Source organism: Lissotriton helveticus, chromosome 5_1 (assembly GCF_964261635.1).
Source record: "Lissotriton helveticus chromosome 5_1, aLisHel1.1, whole genome shotgun sequence".
Classification (NCBI taxonomy): domain Eukaryota; kingdom Metazoa; phylum Chordata; class Amphibia; order Caudata; family Salamandridae; genus Lissotriton; species Lissotriton helveticus.
In genome coordinates, this window is record NC_136065.1 from 1,194,671,967 (window position 1) to 1,194,696,226 (window position 24,260).

General features: G+C 47.6%; 1 protein-coding gene across 1 annotated transcript in view; it reads right to left on the minus strand.

Moving 5' to 3' along the window:
- Positions 1–24,260, minus strand: part of PDZD8 (PDZ domain containing 8) — a 403,753-nt gene that overhangs the window by 209,673 nt on the left and 169,820 nt on the right. The window contains exon 2 of the mRNA XM_078643903.1: positions 14,571–14,687. Coding sequence (XP_078500029.1) covers positions 14,571–14,687 — 117 coding nt within the window. The remainder of the gene's footprint in view (positions 1–14,570; positions 14,688–24,260) is intronic.

A 24,260-nucleotide genomic window follows, 5' to 3' on the forward strand; every position in this document is an offset into this window, starting at 1 on the left:
ATCCAGGCACACCAAATACTGCCAGCACTGTCGAGCAGCCTCACTCCAGCCAGAAAACATTTAGGACAATTCTACTGGTGCCCAAATTATAAGTAGTGTCCTGGGCCGGCCTTGGGCAAATTAAAACATTGGGCACATTGCTGAAATGAGTCTCCTGTGAAGTCATGCTGTCACATGACTGAAGCTGGAGCCAACAAAAGTGTCTGAGCCAGCCCCCAAACCCTGCAGCAATCAGTGTGTGAGAAAAGCGTGTTTTGTGTGGTGTGTTGCCCACTTACAGCACTCCGGCTTGACAGCTTTAGGGGGCGCTATAAATGCGTGACTTAGTATTTTAGTGTGAGGATGTGGACCACCACATTAAAATGCGGGAGTCTAACCCCCGATGAGTGGTACTTGGCAGGGGTGAAGGAGTGGCTGCGATCTTGGAGCTATCTGGTGGCAGTGGCGTAGCAACGGGGTGAGGGGGAGCGGTCTGCCAAGGATGGCAGGCTCCACCCCAACTCCCCCCCTTACCTTTGGCGGTCGGGGGCTGGCAAATGAAGGAATCGCCAGCACCCTGCATCCCTCCATCACCACATGCGGCCCCCGCAAGCCGGAAAACTCTGGGGCCGCCATGGGCAACATAAGGTCTAGCTACGCCACTGGGTACTGGCTATTCGGCCAGTTACTCCTGAGTTTAAAGCGTCTCTCCACTGCCAGCTGCAGTGCATCCTAGCAGCACTGACTCATCCATCCGGGTCAGCAAAGAGATAGCCATTTAAAAGTGTAACAGTAATATCGATTACCTCCTCGTTAGTCTTCCTCGCCACATGACTAACATAGTGAGCTTCAGCTCCACGACAGAACCCTCCAAAGTAAAAAAAAAAAGCCTCCCATCCCCTCCCAACATGGCCGACCAGTCACCCCTGACCTCTATAAGAGGCGGGCCGGCCCAACGAACAGCCTGTTTTTTTGTTCTGCGCGATTCTCTCCAGAGGCGCTGTGCAGGTAAGTTGGACCTGCTCTAGCTGGTTCATGGGCTTTGGGTTGGAGGTCCTGCCTTAGCGGACCCTAGGACCTGGGACTTCAATTCCCCCCCCTCTTCCTTCCCCCGGTCCTGTGGGGCCGGTTAGGTGCTGCTTTTGCGTTGCCATGGGTGTACAGGGGGGGGGGGGAGGGGATGTGGGGTTTTTGTTTCCCTTGGCTGTTTCCGGTCGTTTTTTGTGGACCTTCGCCCTTTCGGGCTCTGGTGTCCGGCGCTGGGGGTGCCCCTGTTGTTGCTGGGGCTCCTGTTGCTTGCAGGCCCCTGGCGTAGGGCGGCCGCCGTTTCTTTTTTTTATTGTCGATGGTCGCGGGACCGGCCTCTTTGGTCTGTGTGCCGCTTCACCGTCTTTGCGGCGCGTCCCTGTCTGCCGCGTTTGTTAAACTTGCGCGGTCTTTCTGCGGCTGACCTCTGGGGCGCTGTTACATGCTCCCCTCGGTCACTCGTTTTTCCCGGTGCGGGAGCGGGGCTTAATGGGTGTTCCGGTCTCGAGCTGGCCCCAGGTGTGGGAGCGCTTACCTTCTGCCGGTCCTGGTGTCCGTTTCACGGCGCTGGACGCTGCCGCCTGTATCGGGGTTTTCTAGTCTTCGGCCCGCGGCTCTGTGCCGCGCTGGGATTGGCCCTGGGCGCTTCCCGCCCCTTGTGGACGGGGTCTCGCGTCAGGTGCTGCTTGTTGTTTTCAATGCCTTAGGCTGGTTTATGTGTCACGTCTCCCCTGCTGGCTATTTAATTTCCGGCGTCCTGGGTGCCCCTGAGTCTCTCCATTTTCTTCTACGTGGTGGTGCTTTGCTCTGGGGTGATGGATCAGGATTCTGTCGCGGCAGGGTCGGTGACTGACTCCTTGTCTGCGATGCCTTTTTCTGCGCAGTCCCTGCAGTTGATGATCCAGTCTGCTGTGGCTGATGCCCTGGCGCAGCGTGATGCCCAGGGCCCTCCCTCGCCGAAGCGTCCTCGCAGGGACCCCACTCCTGTGTCTGATGCGGAGGGGGAGGAGGAGGATCTCCATGGCCGTTACATCCAGGGTCAGGAGCTTCGTGAGGTTCTTTCTCACATCAGGGATAACTTGGCTTTCCCTCCTCCTGCGGCGGAGGATGTTTCCGATGATTTCTTTGTCCAGTATCAGCGCAAGGCTCCGGATTCCGTTCCTCTGCATGCGTCCATCAAGAAGGTCATTGAGGGGGAGTGGTTGGATGTGGATAAGCAGTCCTTCCCACGGTATCCGTCTAAGCGTTACGCTGTTGATGAGTTCACTAAAGATTTTCCTCCGGCGGTGAAGGTGGACTCTCTGGTGGTGGGACTGTCTTCCCAGGGTTCGTTCATATCGGAGGACGCCTCCCCCTCTGACCCTGTGGACAAGCGCGTGGAGGCTGCTGCTAAACGTTCTTATGCTGCGGCTAATTTCACCATCAGGGCCTCGGCCTATTTGTCTTGCACGGTGCAGTCTTTGTTGAAGGACTTCCAGTCCCTGGGTGAGCTCCTGGAGCAGGGGGCTGATGTTGTCCCGACCCTTGCCTTGATGGAACAGCAGACGCGTTTTTTGTCGGACATCTCCTTTGACACTCTGGGTGCGGCGGCTGCCGGTGGGGGTGCTGCAATACAGGCGAGGCGTCAGATCTGGCTGCGGCATTGTAAGTCGGAGGCTGCCCAGAAGGCTTTGCTCATGAAGATACCGTTTTCTGGGGCTAAGTTGTTTGGCCCTCCTCTGGAGGTGATGATTAAAAAGTCTGCTGAGGACCGCAAGTTACTGGCTCCCATCAAGTCATCTGGGGCCCGCTTCCCTGGGCGCGGACGGATTTTCTCATCGTCATCCAGGGGTAAGGCCAGCACGCCCTTTCGAGGGAGGGGTCGCGGCCGGGGCACCCCGTTCTTCAACAAATCCCGGTCTCAGCCGGCTGCTGCCGCTTCATCTTCCACCCCTAAATCCTGACTTTCGGCCGTCTCCTCCGGGGTGTTCCCTGTGATGGGCCGTCTCCGCCATTTCGTCCCGGCCTGGGAGGAATCAGTCTCGGATCTTTGGGCTCTTCGGATTGTGAAAGAGGGATTTTCCATCACCTTCTCCTCCCCTCCTCCGGATTTTTTCCTCGCTACGCCCCTGCCTTCCTCCCTGGTCAAGAGACGGGCCTTGCTGGCCGGCGTCCAGGACTTGCTTGCCAAGCGGGCCATCCACCTGGTCCCGCCTTCTCAGAGGGGTTTGGGCGTCTACTCTATCCTTTTTCTGGTAAGGAAGGTTTCTGGGGATTTCCGGCCAGTTTTGGATTTGAAGTGGTTGAATTCTTACATTCCACATACTAAATTCAAGATGATCTCCCTGCAGGAAATTCTGCCTCTTCTGGTTCAGGGAGAGGTGGTGGCTTCGCTGGATCTCCTCGACGCCTACCTCCATGTCCCGGTCCATCCGGTTTCTCAGTCCTTCCTCCGGTTCTGCGTTGGGGGTTCCCACTATCAGTTCCAGGTACTTCCGTTTGGCTTGTCATCTGCCCCGAGGGTGTTTACTAAAATCCTGGCTCCCCTGGTGGGTATTCTTCACCGGGAGGGGATCAGGGTTTTTCCTTACCTGGACGATTGGTTAATCTCTGCCTCTTCTTTTTCCAAGGGGATGCTGCACGTCGGACGGGTCTGCGAAGTACTCTCCACCCACGGCTTCCTGATCAACGAGCGGAAGTCCCATCTGTCACCCACTCAGGACTTGACCTTCATTAGGGGTCGGCTGGTCATGGTGCTGGGGAAAGTGTTCTTGCCTCTTGGTCGCCGGGACACTTTGTGGCGGGATCTGGGGTCCCTTCTGGCTCAGGGTTCCGCTCCTGTTCGCCTTTGGCTGAGGGTTCAGGGGCTGATGTCGGCGTCCATCAATGTTCTCCCCTGGGCTCGCCTCCACCTTTATCCCTTGGTCAACCATCTGCTTTCCCTCTGGGATCCCCTCTGGGAGGATTACGAATTCCTGGTCCCGGTCTCCCCTCAGCTTCGTTCGGAGTTGGGTTGGTGGAGTCTCACCTCTCCGAGGGTCTTTCCTTCTTGGTTTTCCCATCCCGGGTGGTCACGACCGATGCCAGTCTCCTCGGCTGGGGGGCGACCTTGGGCTCGGGGTCGGTTCAGGGTCGTTGGGATCTCCTCCAGTCACGCTGCTCCTCGAACTATCGGGAGTTGAAGGCGGTCCTCCTGGCCTGCCTTCATTTTGCTCCTTCTCTCCGGGGTCACCATGTCTTGGTCAGGACGGACAACCAGGTTGTGAGGAGCTATGTCAACCACCAGGGGGGGTGCAGGGTTCGCTCCCTTTGGTTGCTGACTCAGGAGTTGTTGTCTTGGGCGGAGTCGTCGGTCCTGTCTCTTCGGGCTGTCTATCTCCCGGGGTCCGGATCGTCTGAGTCGGATCTTTCCTTCTTTGTCCGGTCTCTCCCTGACTCCGGTGGTATTTCACCGCCTGGTGTCTCGCTTCGGTCTGCCTCTGGTGGATCTGTTCGCGGATGGGGAGTCGGCCCTCCTGCCCAGGTTCTGCTCTCTCCTCCCGGTTCCGGGGGTGTGGCGTGTGGATGCCCTGTCGTTCCCTTGGCCCTCCGGTCTCCTGTACGCGTTTCCCCCCATCCCCCTGATCCCTCGGGTCCTCTGCAAGATTCGCTTGGACAGGGCCAGGGTGCTTCTGGTGGTTCCCGGCTGGGTTCGCCGCCCCGGGTACCCTCTCCTTTGCGAGCTGGCGGATCAGGCCTACTGGCCGATCCCGGATATTCCTTTTCCATTGATGGGCCCCCCGCTCCCAGAGTCGGTGTTGCGCCGACTCCATCTACAGGCCTGGCTCTTGAGCGGGTGATGTTGCTTTCCCGTGGTTGCTCTTCGGGGGTGGTGGATTTGCTGCAGGGCTCCTGCAGGTCTTCCACCTTGTCTTCCTATGCCCGGCACTGGTCTTCCTTCTCTCGTTGGTGCGGTCTGCAGGGTGCTGAGCCCGCCTCCGTGGCTCCCTTGCTGGTCTTGGATTTTCTTGTTGAGGGGTTTTCCTTGGGTTTGGCCCCTTCTTCCCTGAGGGCCCAGTGGGCAGCCTTGCAGGCCTTCCGCAGTCCGGATTTCGACGGGCTGGATTCCCTGGTGGCTCGTTTGCTCCGGAGTTGTTTTCTCCGTCGCCCTCGGACGCTCTGCCTGTCTCCCCCTTGGGATCTTCCCCTCGTTCTGCGGGCCCTTCAGGGTCCCCCCTTTGAACCCCTGGCCTCGGTGGCTCTAAGGTTTCTCACTTTTAAGGTGATTTTCCCGGTGGCCATTGTGTCTGCCGGTCGGATGGGCGAGCTGGGTTCATTCCTCCGCTCTCCTCCCTTCTTGCGGGTTTTGCTTGACCGGCTGGTTCTCCGTCATGACCCCCGTTTTCTTCCCAAGGTTCCTTCCTTGGTGAACCGGTCTCGGGAGGTGTCGTTGCCTTCTTTCCCTCCCGACGCGGATCCTTCCCTGTCCTTGCTGGAAGTCCGGCGTGCGGTTTTGGTTTACCTTGAACGCACGTCTTCCCTTTCCCGGTGTGATAGCCTGTTCGTGACATTCGGTCCCGTTCATTCTGGCCACAAGCCCTCTCTTTCCACCTTGAGTCGCTGGCTTAAGCAGGCTATCCTCCTTGCCTATGATTCGCTGGGTTTGATTGTTCCGGTGGGGGTCCAGGGTCGTTCCACTAGGAGTGTGTGTGTGTCCTGGGCCTCCTTCAAGGGTGTCTCCACTGAGATTTGTCGGGCGGCGACGTGGTCGTCCCCCCACATGTTCATGGAACATTATCGGGTTGTCCTGGGTGGTTCTGTTCCTGGGGAATTTGCTGGGGCCGTCCTGAGTGCTGGAGCGGTGGCTCCTTGATGGCCTTTTGTTTCTTGATTCAGGTTTGCTGTAATTCCTGTTTTCTTTCTTTTGTACTCAATAAACCTTGTGTTGGGTTTTTCTACTTCACCGTGTGGTGTTGTTTTTCTTGTGGTCAATGAAGCCTTTTGGCTTGGGTATTTGCTCACTATGTTAGTCATGTGGCGAGGAAGACTAACGAGGAGGTAATGCCCCGGTTACTTACCGGTAATCTTCATTACTCCGAGTATAGTCTTCCTCGCCTCATGAGTTCCCTCCCCCCCTCCCTGTCTGGCTATCGGCTTCATTGTTTGCCAGGTGGTTCAGGCTGTTGGTTGGGCCGGCCCGCCTCTTATAGAGGTCAGGGGTGACTGGTCGGCCATGTTGGGAGGGGATGGGAGGCTTTTTTTACTTTGGAGGGTTCTGTCGTGGAGCTGAAGCTCACTATGTTAGTCATGTGGCGAGGAAGACTATACTCGGAGTAATGAAGATTACCGGTAAGTAACCGGGGCATTAATTATAGTAACAACCGCAGTACATTCTTAAGTGGTGTTATCAAGAAAAATTTATTAAAATTATTTCCCACCCCCTACAAGGTGCTTCTCAGTGAGGTACTTATAATAGGAAAAGAAATTGAGGACTATAAACTCTTACATTCCTTTATTAATTCATATATGTTTCTCTTTCCATTTGGGACTCGATATGCATAATTAAATAATTGCACGTAGGGGTGACTTTTATAACTGAGCTTTCACTCATTTTGCTTAAACTTCACATAGCTCTAAAAACAACTCTGACCTATAGCTCAATTCACATTTTTGTAGTAAGTCTTACACTCAGTGTTTGTAGGGGGGTAAGTGGAACTTGTGTTACTCAATTATAAAGCACTTGAGCTGTAATATGAAGATCATAGATTAGAGCGAGGAGCTTAGGCACCCTGCCGCAGCCATACTAGCTTTAATGTCTATTTTTAAAGCTGCTCTTTCGTGCTTCATCTCAGAGCAACCCAGCTACAGCAAACAGAGGACTACAGAATTCCCAATACGCGACACAATGTTTTCAAGTTAAAAATGCGAAATTCTCATTTACATGTAGATTGTGGAAACTTGAGAAATTGGCTTTAGTCTTTGAAAATTGCAAGACTTTTTCATTAGCTGTACTTTTTGGGTGGGTGTGGGTCAGTAGAGAGAACTAGGGATGAGTTTTTTCTGCTCAGACCTGGTAGGGTATCAGGTTCTAACCTGCATTTGAATTTGTCAGTTCTATAGATCTTCATAAAGTATCTGGCAGGTTTCACTGTCCACATTCTATAACGTTTCCTCATATTCAGCAACGAGGCACCCAATAAAACCGTTGCTCTCCTTACACTTTTCAGGTCTATCGATGTAACCATCATCATACCTACTTTTTAATGCCAGCCAAACCAGGGCTTATTGTGAATGCTTCTGTGCAAGTCTGTAATAGGATTTGGCCGTTATTTACTATCAGGCAACGTCTCATCACTTAGTTTGAATATGTGCAAATCGCAGTTGTATCAATCTGCCAGCTTGAGCTCAAATTGTGCTGACTGTTTACTCACCTTAGAATACTCCACAGGTGCCAAACTGGATCCGGAAACCTGTCTCCAGCACCGCTTCTGTGCGCCACAAGGTGGCGTTGTGAGAGTCCATGTTGACCCCATACTGACCCAGAAGCGACAGAGCAGAGGTGCATATAAGCACCACACCTGAAAGCTGAAGTCCGCTCCATTCTTTCTACACCTTCAGACAAAGATACGGAGCTCTGGGTTCAATTTGATCAGACTTCGGAGGAATCCTGAAAATAGAATGAAATACAGTGTACTAGGGAATGATGTTCCCTCCTAAGACTATAGGTTTCAAATCATCCTGCGACTATAGTAAGGGGACGTCGGTCATGAACCCATAAGAGATATGTCTCTGGTACTTAGACTATGAACACAAGTTAAAGTCGTGAGACAAGTAACCTGGGCCCAAGAAGTGAAGCTGTATGTCGACTAAAACATTAGTAGCCGTGGCCTTTGTGCATGTCCTGCTCCAAGACGAGGGGTGGACTCGCTCTCAAGGTTGCTCCTGTGAGAGGTCAACTTTACAGTCGAAGTCCTCCAAAACACCAGCACAAGAAACAAAGCAGGTCTTGACCCCATTCCGTTGTTCTCTACCCTAAACAAAAGGCACAAAGACGTTACAGTGGTAGTCGGTCTCCTTCCAGTTCTCCTGCTGCAGAGGTCCTTGCAGGTCTCCTGCTGCAGAGGTCCTGGCAGGTCTCCTGCTGCAGAGGTCCTGGCAGGTCTCCTGCTGCAGAGGTCCTGGCAGGTCTCCTGCTGCAGAGGTCCTGGCAGGTCTCCTGCTGCAGAGGTCCTGGCAGGTCTCCTGCTGCTGAGGTGATTAAACAGTTGGCCCTGGTGTGCCCCCAAACTCCCTAGGCATCGCTGCAGCAAAAACACCTATAAGGAAGCCATTCTGATTACATTTGGCGTTCTTCGGCACCCTTTAAAATGCCTTTGGAACAGGTACAGGCTCTGTAACGATTCTAGTACAGACTTCCACTCCTGTTCCATAACGTATGCCAGTTATTCCATTGTTGTCGTCGGTACCAAAGCTGCAAAGTTGGATCCAGTACTGGTTTCGATGCCAGACACCAAATAGACTTTAATCCGATCCTGACCAATGTCATGCCATATTACTAAAGCACAACTGATCACCGCACAGCCAGACAACCATCATATGCCTCTACTAAGGAGCATGCAACATTGTTTTTTGGCTCAATTTCTGACAAAAGCTTAACCCCACCCAGAGATGATGATGGTGAGGATGAAGTTGATCTACTCCTGTATAATGATGATGACAATATTTACGAAGACATACAAGACGCCAGGGGTTGATAATTCCCCTGAAACATATTTGAACTCATAATTTGGAGCTCGAACGGAAGAGAGTGTGCGATTTGCAGTGGTAATTTGACAAGCACCTGGGGTTTTTGACCTACAACTGCTCTCTACTGGAGTTAAAACAAATGCCCTCATGGAGGTCATGCCGGGCTAGCCAGGCAAGATGGCGGAGGCACTCTAAAGAGGCTCCTTCTCATGGCCCGAAAATGTATCAATTATCCTGCACAAAATGATGACATTGGTATGCCGAAACCAACCTGATGAGACCCAGACATCAGGGAGAGCAGACACAGCAAGTTTGGAGGCACTGGACGGCGCTCTGACCGAGAGGGAGCCTTCCACGCAGCAGAAGGGAGAGCCGAGGCCGGGCGGCAGCGCATAGGCTGCCCGCTGAGACGAGACCCTCATCACCGCAATCACGCAGCGTCACGAACTGCAGAGGCGCAGTGACCCACCACAGTGCGGAACGACCTGAAGACGCTGGTGCGGTGACAGAGGCGAACTGGAGCAACAAGATAGGAAGCGCCACCGACCCAAGTAAGCAGCGGCGCGTGCAGGAGGCTGATCGCAGGGTGGCCCCAGGTAGCGAAACAGAACCGGGCTGAATCGAGCGTCACTGTAGGAGACGCCCAGACAAGACTGACGAAGGGCCTGCGGTCAGTCGCGTAAGCTAGAGGGAAGAGACTGGACCGCTTTGCCCAAGGCCAGGGGTACGCTGCAGGCACCTACTACCCATTGAAGTGGCCGGGGAGCCCAAAGCCCGGCCCCCGTTGCCGCTAGCCGTGAACCAGAGCAGTAGGGGATATCGCAGTCCAACTCTAGGGCCGCTCCGCATCGAAGCTTAAAGCTGTGCCGGAAAGGTGGCACTCTGCGTCTTGCGGCCCATGGAGGCATGAACAGCCATCAACGCAGCCCTAGAGGAGCCCGTAGTAGAGGAATTGGCAAGCGAGCACGGCGGACACGCATGAACAGCGAGGCCGGTAAAGAAGGCTTGCAGCCAGGGTTCGATTGGGTTTGAAAATCGGCCTGGGCACGCAAAAAATTAAAAAAAAAAAATTAAAAAAAATAAAATCGCTCCACATTTGCATAAACACTCAAATAACAGTTTTGGTGTGAGGAAGGGGGGGGGGATGGGGAGTTAAAAAAAATGCCGCGTTAGTTTACACTGGTGAAACAAGCGAGGCCACTTCTACTCAGGCCCCCTTCCCTCGCTCAGTATGTGCACACATTAATGGGCCGGCCCGCGAGACAAAGGGAGTGATACCTCTGCTAAAAGGAGGTAATGAGCGCCCATCTGCCTCTAGAAAGGCCACTCAGACACCCACTGGGCCGCTGGCTGTATTCAAACAATAGAGACAGTGCCCAAATAGCTCCCCAGATTGCTCAAAAAAGCAGCCCACAGCAGCACTCGGACACCGGCCCCTTGGGCATTGCCCGAATGCCCGCGTTACCAATCCGACGCTGCCTGCAGCCCAAAGTAGATAACGGGCTCCACGCACGGGCACAGTTAAAACTCGAGCAGGACCAAAGATCACAAGCGGGAGACCCGGTTGGACACAGACTGCGAAAATCCTGATACACACTCGCAGGTACCCGGGGTGAAAATCAGTGAGGCGTGAAACACACATGAAGGCAATCCAGCGCTGCAACTTACGCCAGTGACAGGGGAGAGAAGAGGCGCGAAAACATTTGTAGAGTCGCCATTAGTGAACAGCAGGGAGCCATAAGAGATTGAACTGGTGCTGAAAGCGCCGCACCCCATGAACAGACCGCCGAGGCCCCAGTCTCAGACAACAATCTAAGATCTGGTGCACAAACACTTACTGGGCAACACGTGGGGAACCTCTTTGAAGCACTAGCAAGAACTGAGAGGCGCGACCTCCAGCAGCTAAAGCACCGTGTGACCCTGTAAACAAGGGATCTCACATCCAAACTGAACTTGCTGGAGCGCAGAGTGGACAATGCTGAAGGCCGGTCCCGCAGGAACAACATGAAAATAAACAAAGCATTGGCAAGCCAATAGGTCTGGTGCTGGTTGTCAGCCTTTTGGTTTTGTCAATGTGGGTTTTATTTAGACATGGTTTGTAATATAACACAAACATTGACTAAAAGCAAAAACATTTTTGGGGCTCAAAATAGCAAACATTGTCATAGAAGTCACTGGTGCTTAAAGAAACTACTTTGTGTGCCCATATGATCCTTGTGATAGAGTAGGATGCTGTTGGTCACAATGAAGTCAGCCAAATATAAGAAAGATATAATTTTAATAAAACCGAAATGGTTAACATAAGACCTAATTAGGGGCCCAATCTTAAAGAATATCACAAAAGTGAGCATGTATTTATGATACTGCAGATTTTCGACTTGCATTAATTCCTAAGAATTTTCATAAGTAGGCCTGGAAAACATCCTCCTGGAAAACGTTTGTGAATTACATTTTACCATTAGGAAATATGCATGTGTAGATTTGCTCATGTGAAAATCTGATGAGAGTTTGCAAGCCTTCTTCCCCATCAACACCTTTTTTCCCCACCCTGTGAAAAGTACTACTTCCGCTCTAGTCAGGAGTACATTTACAACCTTTCTCAGTGTGGGAAGAGATATGAAAAGAGCTGGTAAAAACCCATCAACATGCAAGTATGTAAGTTTGCACAGAAAGGGATTAATTCTCTGAAACTGCCTCTACTTGCTACTCCCAGCCCAGTAAGTAGATTTGTAGAAAGGTGGAAAAATCTGGGGTTTGCCAGTATCCAAACTCTGCTATAATATGAGTCCTGTATAATCAGAGAGGTTATTATCATAGCTCTGATATAATGAGAATGCTGCTATAATTTCTCACCTCTGTGAATAGCACCAAAGGGACATGTGGATTTTGTTTTACAGGACAAGTAGATTTATAAAGCATTCTATTCCATTGGCAAGTAGAAATTGTATTAAATTCCAGACCCCCTAGTTGGCATCAATGACCCCTCCCCCGAGGGGATGGAGAAAGCAGACCTGCAGGCCCACCAGGGATAGAGAGGGTAGAGAAATAGAAAGACTGTAGAGTCTGTTTTGCGGTGGGAGCAAGGCTCAATGCCATGGTGAGCCACATCCATGCCCTTTTCTTTTGACAATTTTTCCCCTGGTGTCGAATGGGCCTACTTACCCCTTGCCCCCCACCCCTGCAGACAGGAGTAAATGACCAGGCAAATTGCTCACCCACCAAGAAAATATCCCTAGTGTCTAGCAGAAATGCAGTCCTTAAGCAAGGATCCATAATGGGAAGAGAGCGCTGGAAAAGGGACACTGTTCCCTTTCCAGGTCTGCCTCTCCAACACACATCTGTGCACGAAGCAGAGTAATGCTCCCCAGCACTAATCAAAAGTAAAGCAGACCGTCCTTTATCTCAGACTGCTGTCACATTTGGCTGTTTTTGTTTTGCTGTGAGGTCAGTGCACAGAGAGAAGCAGGAGAAACCAAAGAAATTAAACTCAGGATGCAAGGAGAGCACTTCCCTCTTGTCCAGACTTTGATTTCACAAAAGAAAATTGTTCTGGTGTTCTCACCAAGAGTATGTGGCGTTATGACAAGAGTTGTCGACTTTGGAATAAATGAGCCATGTTCATATCTCTGCATTGGCTCAACATCCTGTGATTCTGGACAAATCACTTAATCTCCCCTTGCCTAAAAAATTGTCTGCCCTTGTGTAATGTAACTGGTGCTCAAGTAATGTGATCCAATACTTTTGGATTGAATTTGTGTTATATAGACCTGGAGAATAAAAAAAGACGTTAGCAGGTCATCCTGCACACTGAAGGAGTTAAATACTTTATCACCCTAACTAAGTTTGTGAGACACTCAGATGTTTATTGCGACTGAAGTCGATGGAGCTCAATTTAATCAACCTAATAAAAATGACAAGCTTGTTGGGAGGGCAAGATTGGAACCAGTGTCCAATAATTAACAAGCATTGGCGCACGGCCTGTCCACTTCACACATTGGCTTACCAATCCTGCTCTTGTACAATGTGCACATCTGTACAATAAATGGTTTTTTGACAGCTCGGCAAGGACTGCACTGTACTAGTCCTATGCTTAAAGACTTTGCTGTTTAAATGGCGAAAGACTTTGTCATTTTCTATCTCGGCATGGATAGCACTGTCTAATCCTATGCTTAAAAACTTTGATAGAAAAACAGACATTTGAGGTGAGCAGATCTAGAGTGTCGCTGGTGTTGAGAGTGCTCTAACAGGAGCTGCTTTCCACCTAAACTGAGACCTACCCAGAGTTCTCTCCTTCTTTTTTGCATAATTTATGCGTCACTCTATGCCTGAAAGGGTTTTGTTTTGACTTAATACTGGGTGCTCCCTTGTGTCTGGACAAAGCTATACCTCTCTGAAGAGCTCTAATTAGAGCGAAACACTGTGTCAGGGGTTGCTTTTATTCATTTCAGGTTGGCTTGAGTTGGTATTTTACCAATTCAAAGCTGTAATATTGTGCCTGGAGTGATAAATGGCTTTTGTTTTTTGACAGCTCGGCAAGGACTGCACTGTACTAGTCCTATGCTTAAAGACTTTGCTGTTTAAATGGCGAAAGACTTTGTCATTTTCTATCTCGGCATGGATAGCACTGTCTAATCCTATGCTTAAAAACTTTGATAGAAAAACAGACATTTGAGGTGAGCAGATCTAGAGTGTCGCTGGTGTTGAGAGTGCTCTAACAGGAGCTGCTTTCCACCTAAACTGAGACCTACCCAGAGTTCTATCCTTTTTTGCATAATTTATGCGTCACTCTATGCCTGAAAGGGTTTTGTTTTGATATAGATATAGATATATATATATAGATATATATATATATATATATATATATATATATATATATATATATATATATTACATCGGTTTCTGCAAAGCAGAGATTCTCCCGCACTCAAGGTATTAAAGTACGACTGCCACACAATTTAGTCGTTTAAATTTTCATTTTTATCAACAGCTCGCAATCAGCATACTCCTCGACGCGTTTCGCGGCACCACGCCGCTTTCTCACGAGGTAATCTTGCCTCGTGAGAAAGCGGCGTGGTGCCGCGAAACGCGTCGAGGAGTATGCTGATTGCGAGCTGTTGATAAAAATGAAAATTTAAACGACTAAATTGTGTGGCAGTCGTACTTTAATACCGGGAGTGCGGTAGAATCTCTGCTTTGCAGAAACCGATGTAATTTTGAGCAGCGGGGCCCTGCTGCAATCTCCACCGCACCGCCGAGAGAAGCGCTCGGAAGCCTCTGCCCGGGCCAATCGAGTGGATATATATATATATATATATATATATATATACTTACTTATAGGCGATGCTTGTTTTATAAATAAAAGCATTCACAACCAAAGTAAGCATTAACAAAGCCAAAAAGTCATCCCTCAATGTCAGACCTGTTGGGTTTGTCTATGCTTGACTGACAGGATAATATAGTGAGGCACTTCAAAAAAGACATTTTGGCTGAGTCGAACAATGCCTTCAGCTGTACTGAAAAGCAGAAAAAGTGACTGTGGAATGCATGAATTAATCTCAGCCATAGGTAATTACTCTGGGACACATTCCAGTCCACGGTTGTTTTCCACTGTAACACGCAACTCTCTCGCTAAACAGGCTTAGTTAGCCCTGCTATAATAAGAACAGGCGGACATGAAGTGTTATGCCAAGTGCCCTCTTAAAGGGAAAAAAATCAACACAAGACAGGTTTTGAACTAGTTGTGCCTCATCAGTGAGTTGCACCTCGAGTCAATTGTCACAGTTAACAAGGGGCCCATACTATTATGTTTAAACAGATATCTGCTTACAGTTCTAGTGCCTTGGGTACAGTACTAGACATACCTGGAACATTCGATTAAGGTGACCTTCAACCGACCTTCTGTGAGCCCCACATCGTTGAGGGAGAGTTCTGTATCTTCGGGTGGAGGTAAAACTTGGAATGGGAAAAATGGTTTGTACCTAGAGAAAAAAGAGACAGCTATTTCATTTTCAGAAATTAGGTCAAGCAGTGTTAGCATCTGAAGGTGTGATGTATAAATAAATCTAAGTACTGAAAACGAATTGACAATTTTGAGTGGAAAAGGTTTTAAAAAGATTAGATACATCAGATAGGAAACCACACTCCACTTTGCTTTGTACTTGAAGCCACGAATAATGCATCAGCTGTCTACATAACTCACTGGACCAATCACAAATGTTTACTCAAACAAAAATTCCGAAAAATGTGTTTTGCCAAACAGTTCAGGAGGCAATCTCTCTCACGCCATCTCCCAAAGACTGACAGTGCCTGTTTGAAGTCCCATATCGTAGGTAAAGAATGCATTGTTGTGGTTTCTGCCAATAATTACAGTATTGGATGAGCAGAGTGGCCAGAGCCAATGGATTTGGTTGAAGCACACTGCGCGAAGCTGAGAGCCGTTACCAGTGAATAATAGAGAGTTCATGTCCTTGTTCTTCCGCACCACAGATTGTTTTAGTGGGGAACAACATTTGTACAACAAATTGAACACAAACCTTTAATAAATGTGTTCCTTCCAGGAAGTAAGTCACCACCGACTGCCAGACTTGCACAGTTTGCCAAGAAGCAAGCTTTTCAATTATCTATAAAATATGTTCTAGCGAAAAACAACTTACATGCGGACTGCATTTCTTATCTAGCATACAAGATAATGAAATGATGGATGCAGAGTTTGCATTTTAAGTGGATTAGACTTTTCAAGACGCTGAGAAAGGGATGAGCTGTTTACTTTCGAAAGAGCCCAGTGGAGAACCCATCAGAAATGATGCAGCACCGCCCATGCAGAGGCAGCTTTCGGAGTTCAGCTCTCACTGAGGACACCTGGGGTGCCTGGAGGTCACCAGTATGAATCCGGTAAACCAGCTGCACCCTTTCATTCATTTGAGCATACATTGGCAATTAGATAAGGATACAAACTAATGAATAAATAATCGCTGGTCACTCACAAACTGCACTGCCTCTCCCTCCAACTATACACGGGGACTCATCTTGTACCCACCTCTCTCCACCCTTCTAACATCTTGCTCACCATTTATAGCACAAAGAAAAGACACATTCAAATTCCCACACTAAAAGTTCTAATGTAAAAAAAGAAGATTCCGAATATCATATATAGAAAAATTTAGCATAAACAGATCAATACCCTGAATACCAACATTCATAGGACGACCGTGGATCAACAAACTCAAAGAACACAGAAGAACATATGTTTCAATAATATGCAGGCAAGTTAATCAAAATAAAGTTAGAGACATCAAAGTCAAGATCAAAGAACAGAAACAAGAAACTCGACATTGGAAATAAACAATTTAAATATAATTAAGACATAGTATGATATTTGAAAAATACAGCGAAAGTGCAGGCTTCCAAAATGTGTAGCAATATTGAGTGCATCAAAGAAAAATTCCTTTCTTATTGCTAGTGAAATGTTTCATGACACTAAACAATCTCGAGATATCCACACAATTTCAAAATATCCACAAGTGAACACAAGCTGAGGCGATATGAAATAAAATATTGATGTACACAAAGGGCAACCTCAAATAGGACCCAAAAGGGTTCTACAGGAATCACACAAAAAATTCAGATGTATTCACGCCAAACGGAACAAAGAAAATTGAATTTGGGAACACATTCTATATACACAAAACGTATGGTAAGCCTATGCATTAAAATAGATGATCTACAACAGGAAACGCCCTTTAAGGAGAAAATGGCAGAAAACCTATAATGGATATCAAACAAGAAGAAGCTAAGCATTCAAGCTGTGTTCAATTTCTGAAATAACAATATGGTAAATACTATTTTTTCTGGACCCATGGATTTTATAACTTCTACTGACTGAAGGTAGAACAGAGACAAAGTACATGAGCACATTGGGCTATAATCACTCTTCTTTGTCGTAAGACACTACCCTATGGTCAACAGCTGATACTTGGGCGTGGAGGTAAAGTGGAGGGAGCGGGCAGGCACTGGGGGATGGCCCCCCCAGAGATCACAGGTTTGTAGGCAAGCTGAGCATGTGCACATGGAAGTGACAGGAAGTCGGACTTCGTGTCCCTGGGTTAACTACAGCCGCCATCAATATATATTTAACGCTTAAAGACTTCAGCTTGCAACAGGTCGAGGAAGAGACTAAGGGACTTATGGCCCAGCTCTTCACCCTGGACCTGAAACTTCAAACAGAGGTAGGTGCGGTGGGTCAACTCCACTGGCCTGGGCCCAATAGGGCGGGCCTAAGATTGCTCCTATGCTCAGTGCAAGAAACAGGACGAGCAGCAAAGCCGAGATTGACACAAACATCAAATATCTATTTCAGCAGCAAATCCAAAAGAATAGAAGTAAGCAGACCCCCCAGACAGAACGCTAAAAAGATCAGTTAATAGGGAACTACAGGACATGCAGACCGAACGACAGAAGAAAAAGGGAGGCACCTATGGGCACAGAAGGAAAAGATAACTCTGTAAAATAAAATAAGTTAAATAAATTAAGCAATATGTCCAGAACCTACCTAAGGCCATTTTGTAACATAAATGAAAACCCAGTCCCTCTGGATTCGGCACACAGAATTGCAACGTTTACGGTCAACAAATTTCTAGTTCCAGACATACTGCCATAATTGATTTACTCTGAAGATGAAGAATGCATAATCGTCCAACTTAGGAACAATAGTGAAATCTCCTTCAATAGTGTGAAGTGGCAACTGTTTAAAAATCTAGCTCTCGTAACTCTACAGAAGAGCAAAGAGCTTACATTCATAACTACACTTTGTGGTAGGAGGTGGGTGGGTAGCAGGGGGGGGGGTGTCACTAAACTTGTGGCGTGTTCCCGTCCATCTGATGTTTTAATGTAGAAGAAACCAATATTGCTTGATGAAGCATGCTCAATCCTAGGTGTGAAGAATAGGAGATATCCAAAACGGAGGAGTCAACTGGATTCAAGGAGAGACCTACCATGGTGGACGATTTCCAGAAGGAGATTGACTGGTACAGGGTAAGAAGAGAGAAAGGAAGAAAGGAGAGAAACCATGTTTCAATTGAAGAAATTCTACGAAATAAAGGAGACACAGAGGGGAAGCATATAGGCGTAGCATAAAAAAGATGCCCACTAATATAAAGATTGGGAGTTGTCCCTTCCATCAAACATGACATTTGGTCACCTAGAAAGTGAAGGATGGAGAGAACCATGTTCTAGTGTAACTTGTAGGAGATGTGCATGTTGGATGCTAGAGATGAAAGGTCCAAACCAGGCTAGCACTGTCTGTCCATGTTCAAAACTATTATACATGTAAAATGATATAAAAGCAAAGGATGTGTGATATTTTGGCAAATACTTCGAAAACAGTTTTCTGCATTTTTGCTTAATCCGGTCGCTGTTATGGCTCCAGTAACTTACACAGGCGCAAAAATTAGGTAAAAAAGTTATAAAAATCATATGTTGCATTTTTTGGCAACAGTACAAATATTATGTAATGCAGTGTCTTGTCTTTCATTTACCAAATCAGTGAATTATTTACACTTTGTCCCATATTGATTCCTTAGAGCCAAATGTACTCTGTATAAAGGCAGACCTGCAAAGTACCACCCATCAGGCGTTAGACTAAAGCATTTCAGTGTGGTCCCCATACTGAAATGCAGTGTCACGCATTATAGTGCATAAGCTGTCAATCGCCAGAGGCTGCTATAATTCACCATAGTGGAGCTGCAGTGGCAGCGCTCCCAGCAGGCTTGGGAGAGGTGGCTCAGCTGCTAGAGCTCAAGCCTGCTCAGTGTTGCAATGTAACACCACTCTCTACATCGGACACGAGTGCGGCATTAGCAATGCCAATCACGGTCGTCAGAGTATCAGTGCCCCATGGCAACACAGAATTATTTCGAGACATGATTAATAAGAGGAGGGTCCATCCGCTCCTGCTGCGGTACGAGCATTCGGGCCACGTGAGCAGTTTTTGAAGTTTTGGCTGCAGATGTAGCATGCAGCTGCTGGGCATATGGCAGCGCAGTTCGCCACTTTCATGGCGGGTGGAAGAATCATATCCCGGTGATTCCCGCAATACCGAAATACCCGACCTGCCACTGTGAATGGCGGCTCCTTGCCACTCGTCACAACCCCATGCAGCGCCAACGGCCGATGCAGCGTGTGTGCAGCTGAGAGCTTAGAGATGGGCCAAAGTTGCCGAGGGAGTCAGTTACTTCACAGAGTCAATGCAGCCACGGGGGCCCACCAATTGCAGTGGCTCCCGCTCGCTGGCGGTCGAAAGAATTAAGTGTGCCCGACTCAGAGTCCTGCATATAGTAGTTACTAACTTGCTATGGCTGCTAAAATGTGCTTCATTCTGAGCTGCCTGTCGTGCCCCTATATGTTTCTCTTCCCTTAATTACTTGATTTTGATTGTAAGAAAGTGTCACTCATAGTCATTAATCCCTTGTGCTCAGGCTACGTCACGCCGGGCGTGTGCTCAGGACGGTCGGGGGCCGTCCGAACGCCACCGATTCTGCAGCGCGGCGCAAATTCCCCACCAGTGTGGAAGAATTAATTAGTGGCCGGAGTTCGGACAGCCCCCGGCCGTCCTGAGCACACACCTAGCGTGACGTAGGACGGCCGGGGACCGTCCTGAGCACACAAGGGGTTACGCCCCCTAATTAAATCCCTGCACCGCTGCATAATTCACGCCGCAGGGGAGGGGTTAAAATGTCACTCATAATTTCTCTGAAATTATGAAAATGTCACACATAGTAATCTGAAACCTTGGCATCTATGTAAAGGTAATTTGTAAAAGGAAATCCCTAAAGAACCAGTGTTTGGAGTACATGGAAAGCGATTCGGAATCCCAGTGTATTAACATACGTTTGTACATGGGAGAAGCAGATACCAAATTACAATGCTAAGTGGGAATGATTACACCAAAGAAGGAAAGGGTGTGGTAGGCTTCTAGACTTCACTGCTGCCTAAAGGTGATCACTGAAGGTGATCACTAGAAAATGACTGAGAATGGGGCTGGTATGGAACTGAGATAATCCACACCTGGTAGATGTGATATCTCCAAAAATGGGTAGGGCCAAATAACAAATCGGTCTTGGTCCTCTGTTTTTTTCACCTCCACTGGTACTTATTCCACAGTGAGAATGAAGATTTGCAGTAAGGCCTTTCTCTGTCTGGTCAGCAGGATGGAATCCAAGGGACCAAAGGAAAGGACAAGAATCAACAAAATGGCGGAGCCGGGTCGTGGGCATCGATGGAAACCATCTCAACATGGCAAGTGTTGGGTTGTGGTGCGCCAGCTGCAGGAGAAAAACAGGAGGGGGTTAGTAACAGAAACGTCGGACTATTGTGCTAGGTGCCGGGGACTCCCCGGACAGAAGTCAATACTCCATACGCAGCTGGAAGCAGGGGCGGGCGCATGCGCACTGCGCGAACCTCCCATGTTTAAAAGAGGGCGGAATACTCAGGCTTGGAGACAAGTTCAGAGCAGCGCACGGAGTGAGCTCACAAGGCACCAGCGCACGACGGATTGAGCGAGGCTTGCACCGCAGGCGCAAGGACCGTGGGTTACATTGAGAGACATCGCTTGCCTTTGGAGCACCAAGACAAGCGTGAGATCCCGTCCGAGGATTCATCATGAATAACGTGGAGGTACATGGAGCTGCTCAACTATATCGACTATGCCCCTTGGCTTGAGGTGGACCCTAGTGTATTGAGTGCTACATTTGTATATCGCATCCCTACCCTTGATCGGGACTCGATGCGCATGTAATGCAGGGACGCAGCCTGCAAGGAGGGCATTTTACTTAGCCCACTTCTAGTGTTGCTGTTTTGTGTTTTGTTTAGCACGTGGGCGTGTTGTTATTTCCCGCATGTATATGTAAGTTATTCTAGTGCGAGTTTAGAGTTGTGTGTTTTTGTCTTCATGCTGCATTTCTGTTGTGGCCCCGGAGTCCGCCAAGTTTAGTGGTAGCTCCTGTTGTACCGGACTGTCAAGAGCCAGGAGATGGGATCTGGGGTGGGGGCAAACCCATAACTCCTCAGTGTATCGTTAATAGATGATTGGGATTTTTTAACCGCTGCCTTTTCAGGCAACGCGGTGAGAATCTAGAACTCACTTCCGCCTCAGCTCAGGACCACCACCTCCTCCCAGGCCTTCAAAACTGACCTCAAAGTTCCCCTCCTTCAAAGACACTTCCAAATGTAATTCACGCCCTATTATCTGAAGGAAGACCTTCCATTATAGAAAATTCTATTCTCCATGACTATGGAAGTGCCTTCCCAGTGTGTTCTTGTGGTTTGAGTGTCTGACATTTACTGCAGTATTATCCTTCTACCTGTGTTTGGTACTCTTTTGTAATATGCACACGTCACTTTTCTCTTGTAACACACTGTTTGTTACCTCTTACATTTTGTTTGCTTTAGACACTTGCACAAGTGCCACCATTGCCTACGTAGCGTTTGTTCTTGTGGTTGAGAGTCTGCCATTTATTGCAGTACTATACCTCTACTTGTACTTTGTACGCTTTTGGAACCTGTACACATCACTTTTTCCCTCATGCAATGTACCGTTTGCTACCTCTTGTATTTTGTTTGCTCACAACTGTCACTTTTGCCTCATGTAACTTAACGTTTGCTTTTGTAATTTGTTCACTTGTAATCTTCTCATGTATCAGTACTGTTCCTATTGTGAAGCGCTCTGACACCTTCGGGTAAAGTCTGCGCTATATAAAAACGCATTAAATAAATAAATAAAAATCTAGCCAGCACTAATTATCCACCAGTATATGTGAATTATGAGTGTATGTGTGTCCACTTGAATCTGTATTGCCATGGGTGCGTGCATTGGTGCTTACGTGTCCATCTGTTTTTTTATATTTTCTTGTGTGTTTGTTAAGTAACTGTTGGTCTGGCTGCAGCTCTGTTGGACTGTGAGAACCAGAACCTGTATGTCAATAGGTAATGCGTACAATGGTTTCTAAGCACGTGGTGACGTGACGTGCGATTTTTTTGTGAAAGTGTTCAATTATTCAAACCTCAATTCTTGTTGTTTCTAAAGCGGTTTTAGAAACCTTAGGTTACAAAACCTTTACTGTCGGTGAAAGTTTGTAAAACTATTTCAGAGTAGTGGGACTATACAACATGTCGGAAAGTGTGCCTTTTCGAGGTTATTAAAAAAACCAAATTAACTCAGCATCACGTAGGAACTTAAAAGCAAAGCGATACCAAGTCTTTGACTGTCACTCAAAAAGAAGTTGCAGTACTTACATCTGCCTGTGGCAGATCCAGCATGGATCCCAGAGCGTTGCGGGATTAAGCTGCACAACCCCAAAAGAGTAAAAGAAAATATAGGAAATTCAGGTTCAGTAAAAGGACAGTGGAGCAAAGGGCGACACATTTTTTTAATGCGGATTTTGCACTTGTCCGATCTTTGGGTCTCTTTTGTTAAGGAAAAAAATGTAGTAACATACTTAACGTAACTGCTGCAGAGCAGGCAAAGATTTTAGGTCGATAAAAACGTATTTTCGAATAATACTGTCAGTTCCACAAAGTGCATTTCCCGCCTAATTGTAGTCCACAGCGGTAACCTTATTCTATCAAACTTTGACCTGCACCAGACTAGCGTGGCCACTTAACTCTACCTGAATATATTCTTTAACCGTGGAACATCAGAGCCTGCTATCACAGCTTTAGACATTATTTTTAACTCAACTGCAATCGCTGATGTAATCTCCATGGTGAACCGCGAAGGAATAAAATAGGAAGAGGAGCCACACAGTTCTTGCAAAAGACAATTCCAGAACCCACTTTGAAGTAAACAAGTACCGACTGCGTATCAGTCGACTCAGTCCTCTTCCAGTCCAGTTTTTGGCGTGTTCCACGGGGCTCAATATTATAGTCTCTAGCAGGACTTTAAGTGGGCCGAGTCTCTATCGGGCTCTGTTTTGTGTCCTGGCACAGGCGGTCCGTTTTTTTGTGGACTGCAGGCACATCGATGTGCGCTGCTCACAAGGCGCACTTCTCACTAGTGGAGAACTTCCGGCATAACGTCATGGGAAATCCTTTAAAGAAAGTCATTTTCTCTCTGGATTTCCCTTCTCTTTTTGAAACTCAGGAGCAGCAACATCGTTGTGGTGTCACCAGAGCATTAAGTGGAAGCTTTTTCAATATTATGTACAAACCATAGTTGCTGCTTATTTATCTTATGCAACTAACGACCATAGACAAAGCCAATAGTCCTGACTTGTTGTAGGTATGATGTTACCTGTTGTATCATAAATCTGGATGCAATGACAGAAACAGCATAATACATTATACCCTCAACAAAGCAGGACTATTGGCTTTCTCAATGGTTGTTAGCTGCATAGGAAAAAAAGTTAACAACTATGGTTTCATTGCATAGAATATTGAAAATGCTTCAGTGCTGAAATGATGAGACTGTGAAATAACTATATTAAGTCTCTTTGAACTTACATCAAAGGCAGTGGAGAGTTGTACTGCTGCTGAGTTGAGAGTTTTTTTCATCGTGAGGTTGAGGACTAAAATGGATAGGGTCCCGTCTCTGCAGTTGCTTTTAAGAACTGCCAGGGCCAGCACTGGCAGGACCCAGCCCACTTAAAACCCAGGATTTTTATTGCGAAAATGAGACTTCAATTTTATATGTATGCTTACAACACACAAATTTCAATATATCTATTACCAACAATCTGTGATGATTCTAGTGTCCTTTTCAGCACATAGGAAAAATTTTATCAGGTTTTCAATTGGATGGCTGAAAAAGTATTAAAATGTAATCCTGTAAAGAGAAGGTTAACAGTCAAACACAATACTGAATCCATCTTTGTGGCCCGACTTACAGGGCACACCTCCTATTCCTGTAAATTTAGTAGCCCCTTCTTTGGGATGCCATAGGTCTTTCAATTAGGAGAGCTTGAGCTATTGGCATTGTAAAATGACAATAGCTTAAACTCTTGCAAATACGACAACTATTACTTTACAAATAATTTTTGGGTGAGTTGTTTCCAAGCACCCCATGCCGCGTTTGCACCTAATAGAGGCCACGCCCCTTTCTTCAGACGCGGCTCCACTAAAGAAAGGGGCATGGCCTCTATTAGGTGCAAGAGCGTCATGGGGCGCTTGGAAATAAATATTTGCAATTCAAAAGGTCAAAGTCTCGTAAATGCGAGACCTATTGCAATACAAATGGTTGTTGGTACCTGAAACTAACAGATTCTCCCTTTCGTTCCGTCTGTGCTTCACAAAATGGTCAGGTCTGTCCAGTCTCAGTGGTTTATGCAAATGCTTACTATTTAGCTCTTTCAGAGGAACAGTTAAGTAGTGTGCAAATGATCTAAAATGCAGCAGCAGTCTTATAACTAACCTTTCTATTAAAGGTCACATTACCCCTGTTCTCTATCAGCTGCACCGGCTTCCCGTAACTCAGAGAATCCAATTTAACACCTTGTCTACAATTCCGATGGTGGTTTATGACCAGGCACCATCCTTTTTTTTTCTTTTTAAAGAGGAAATTG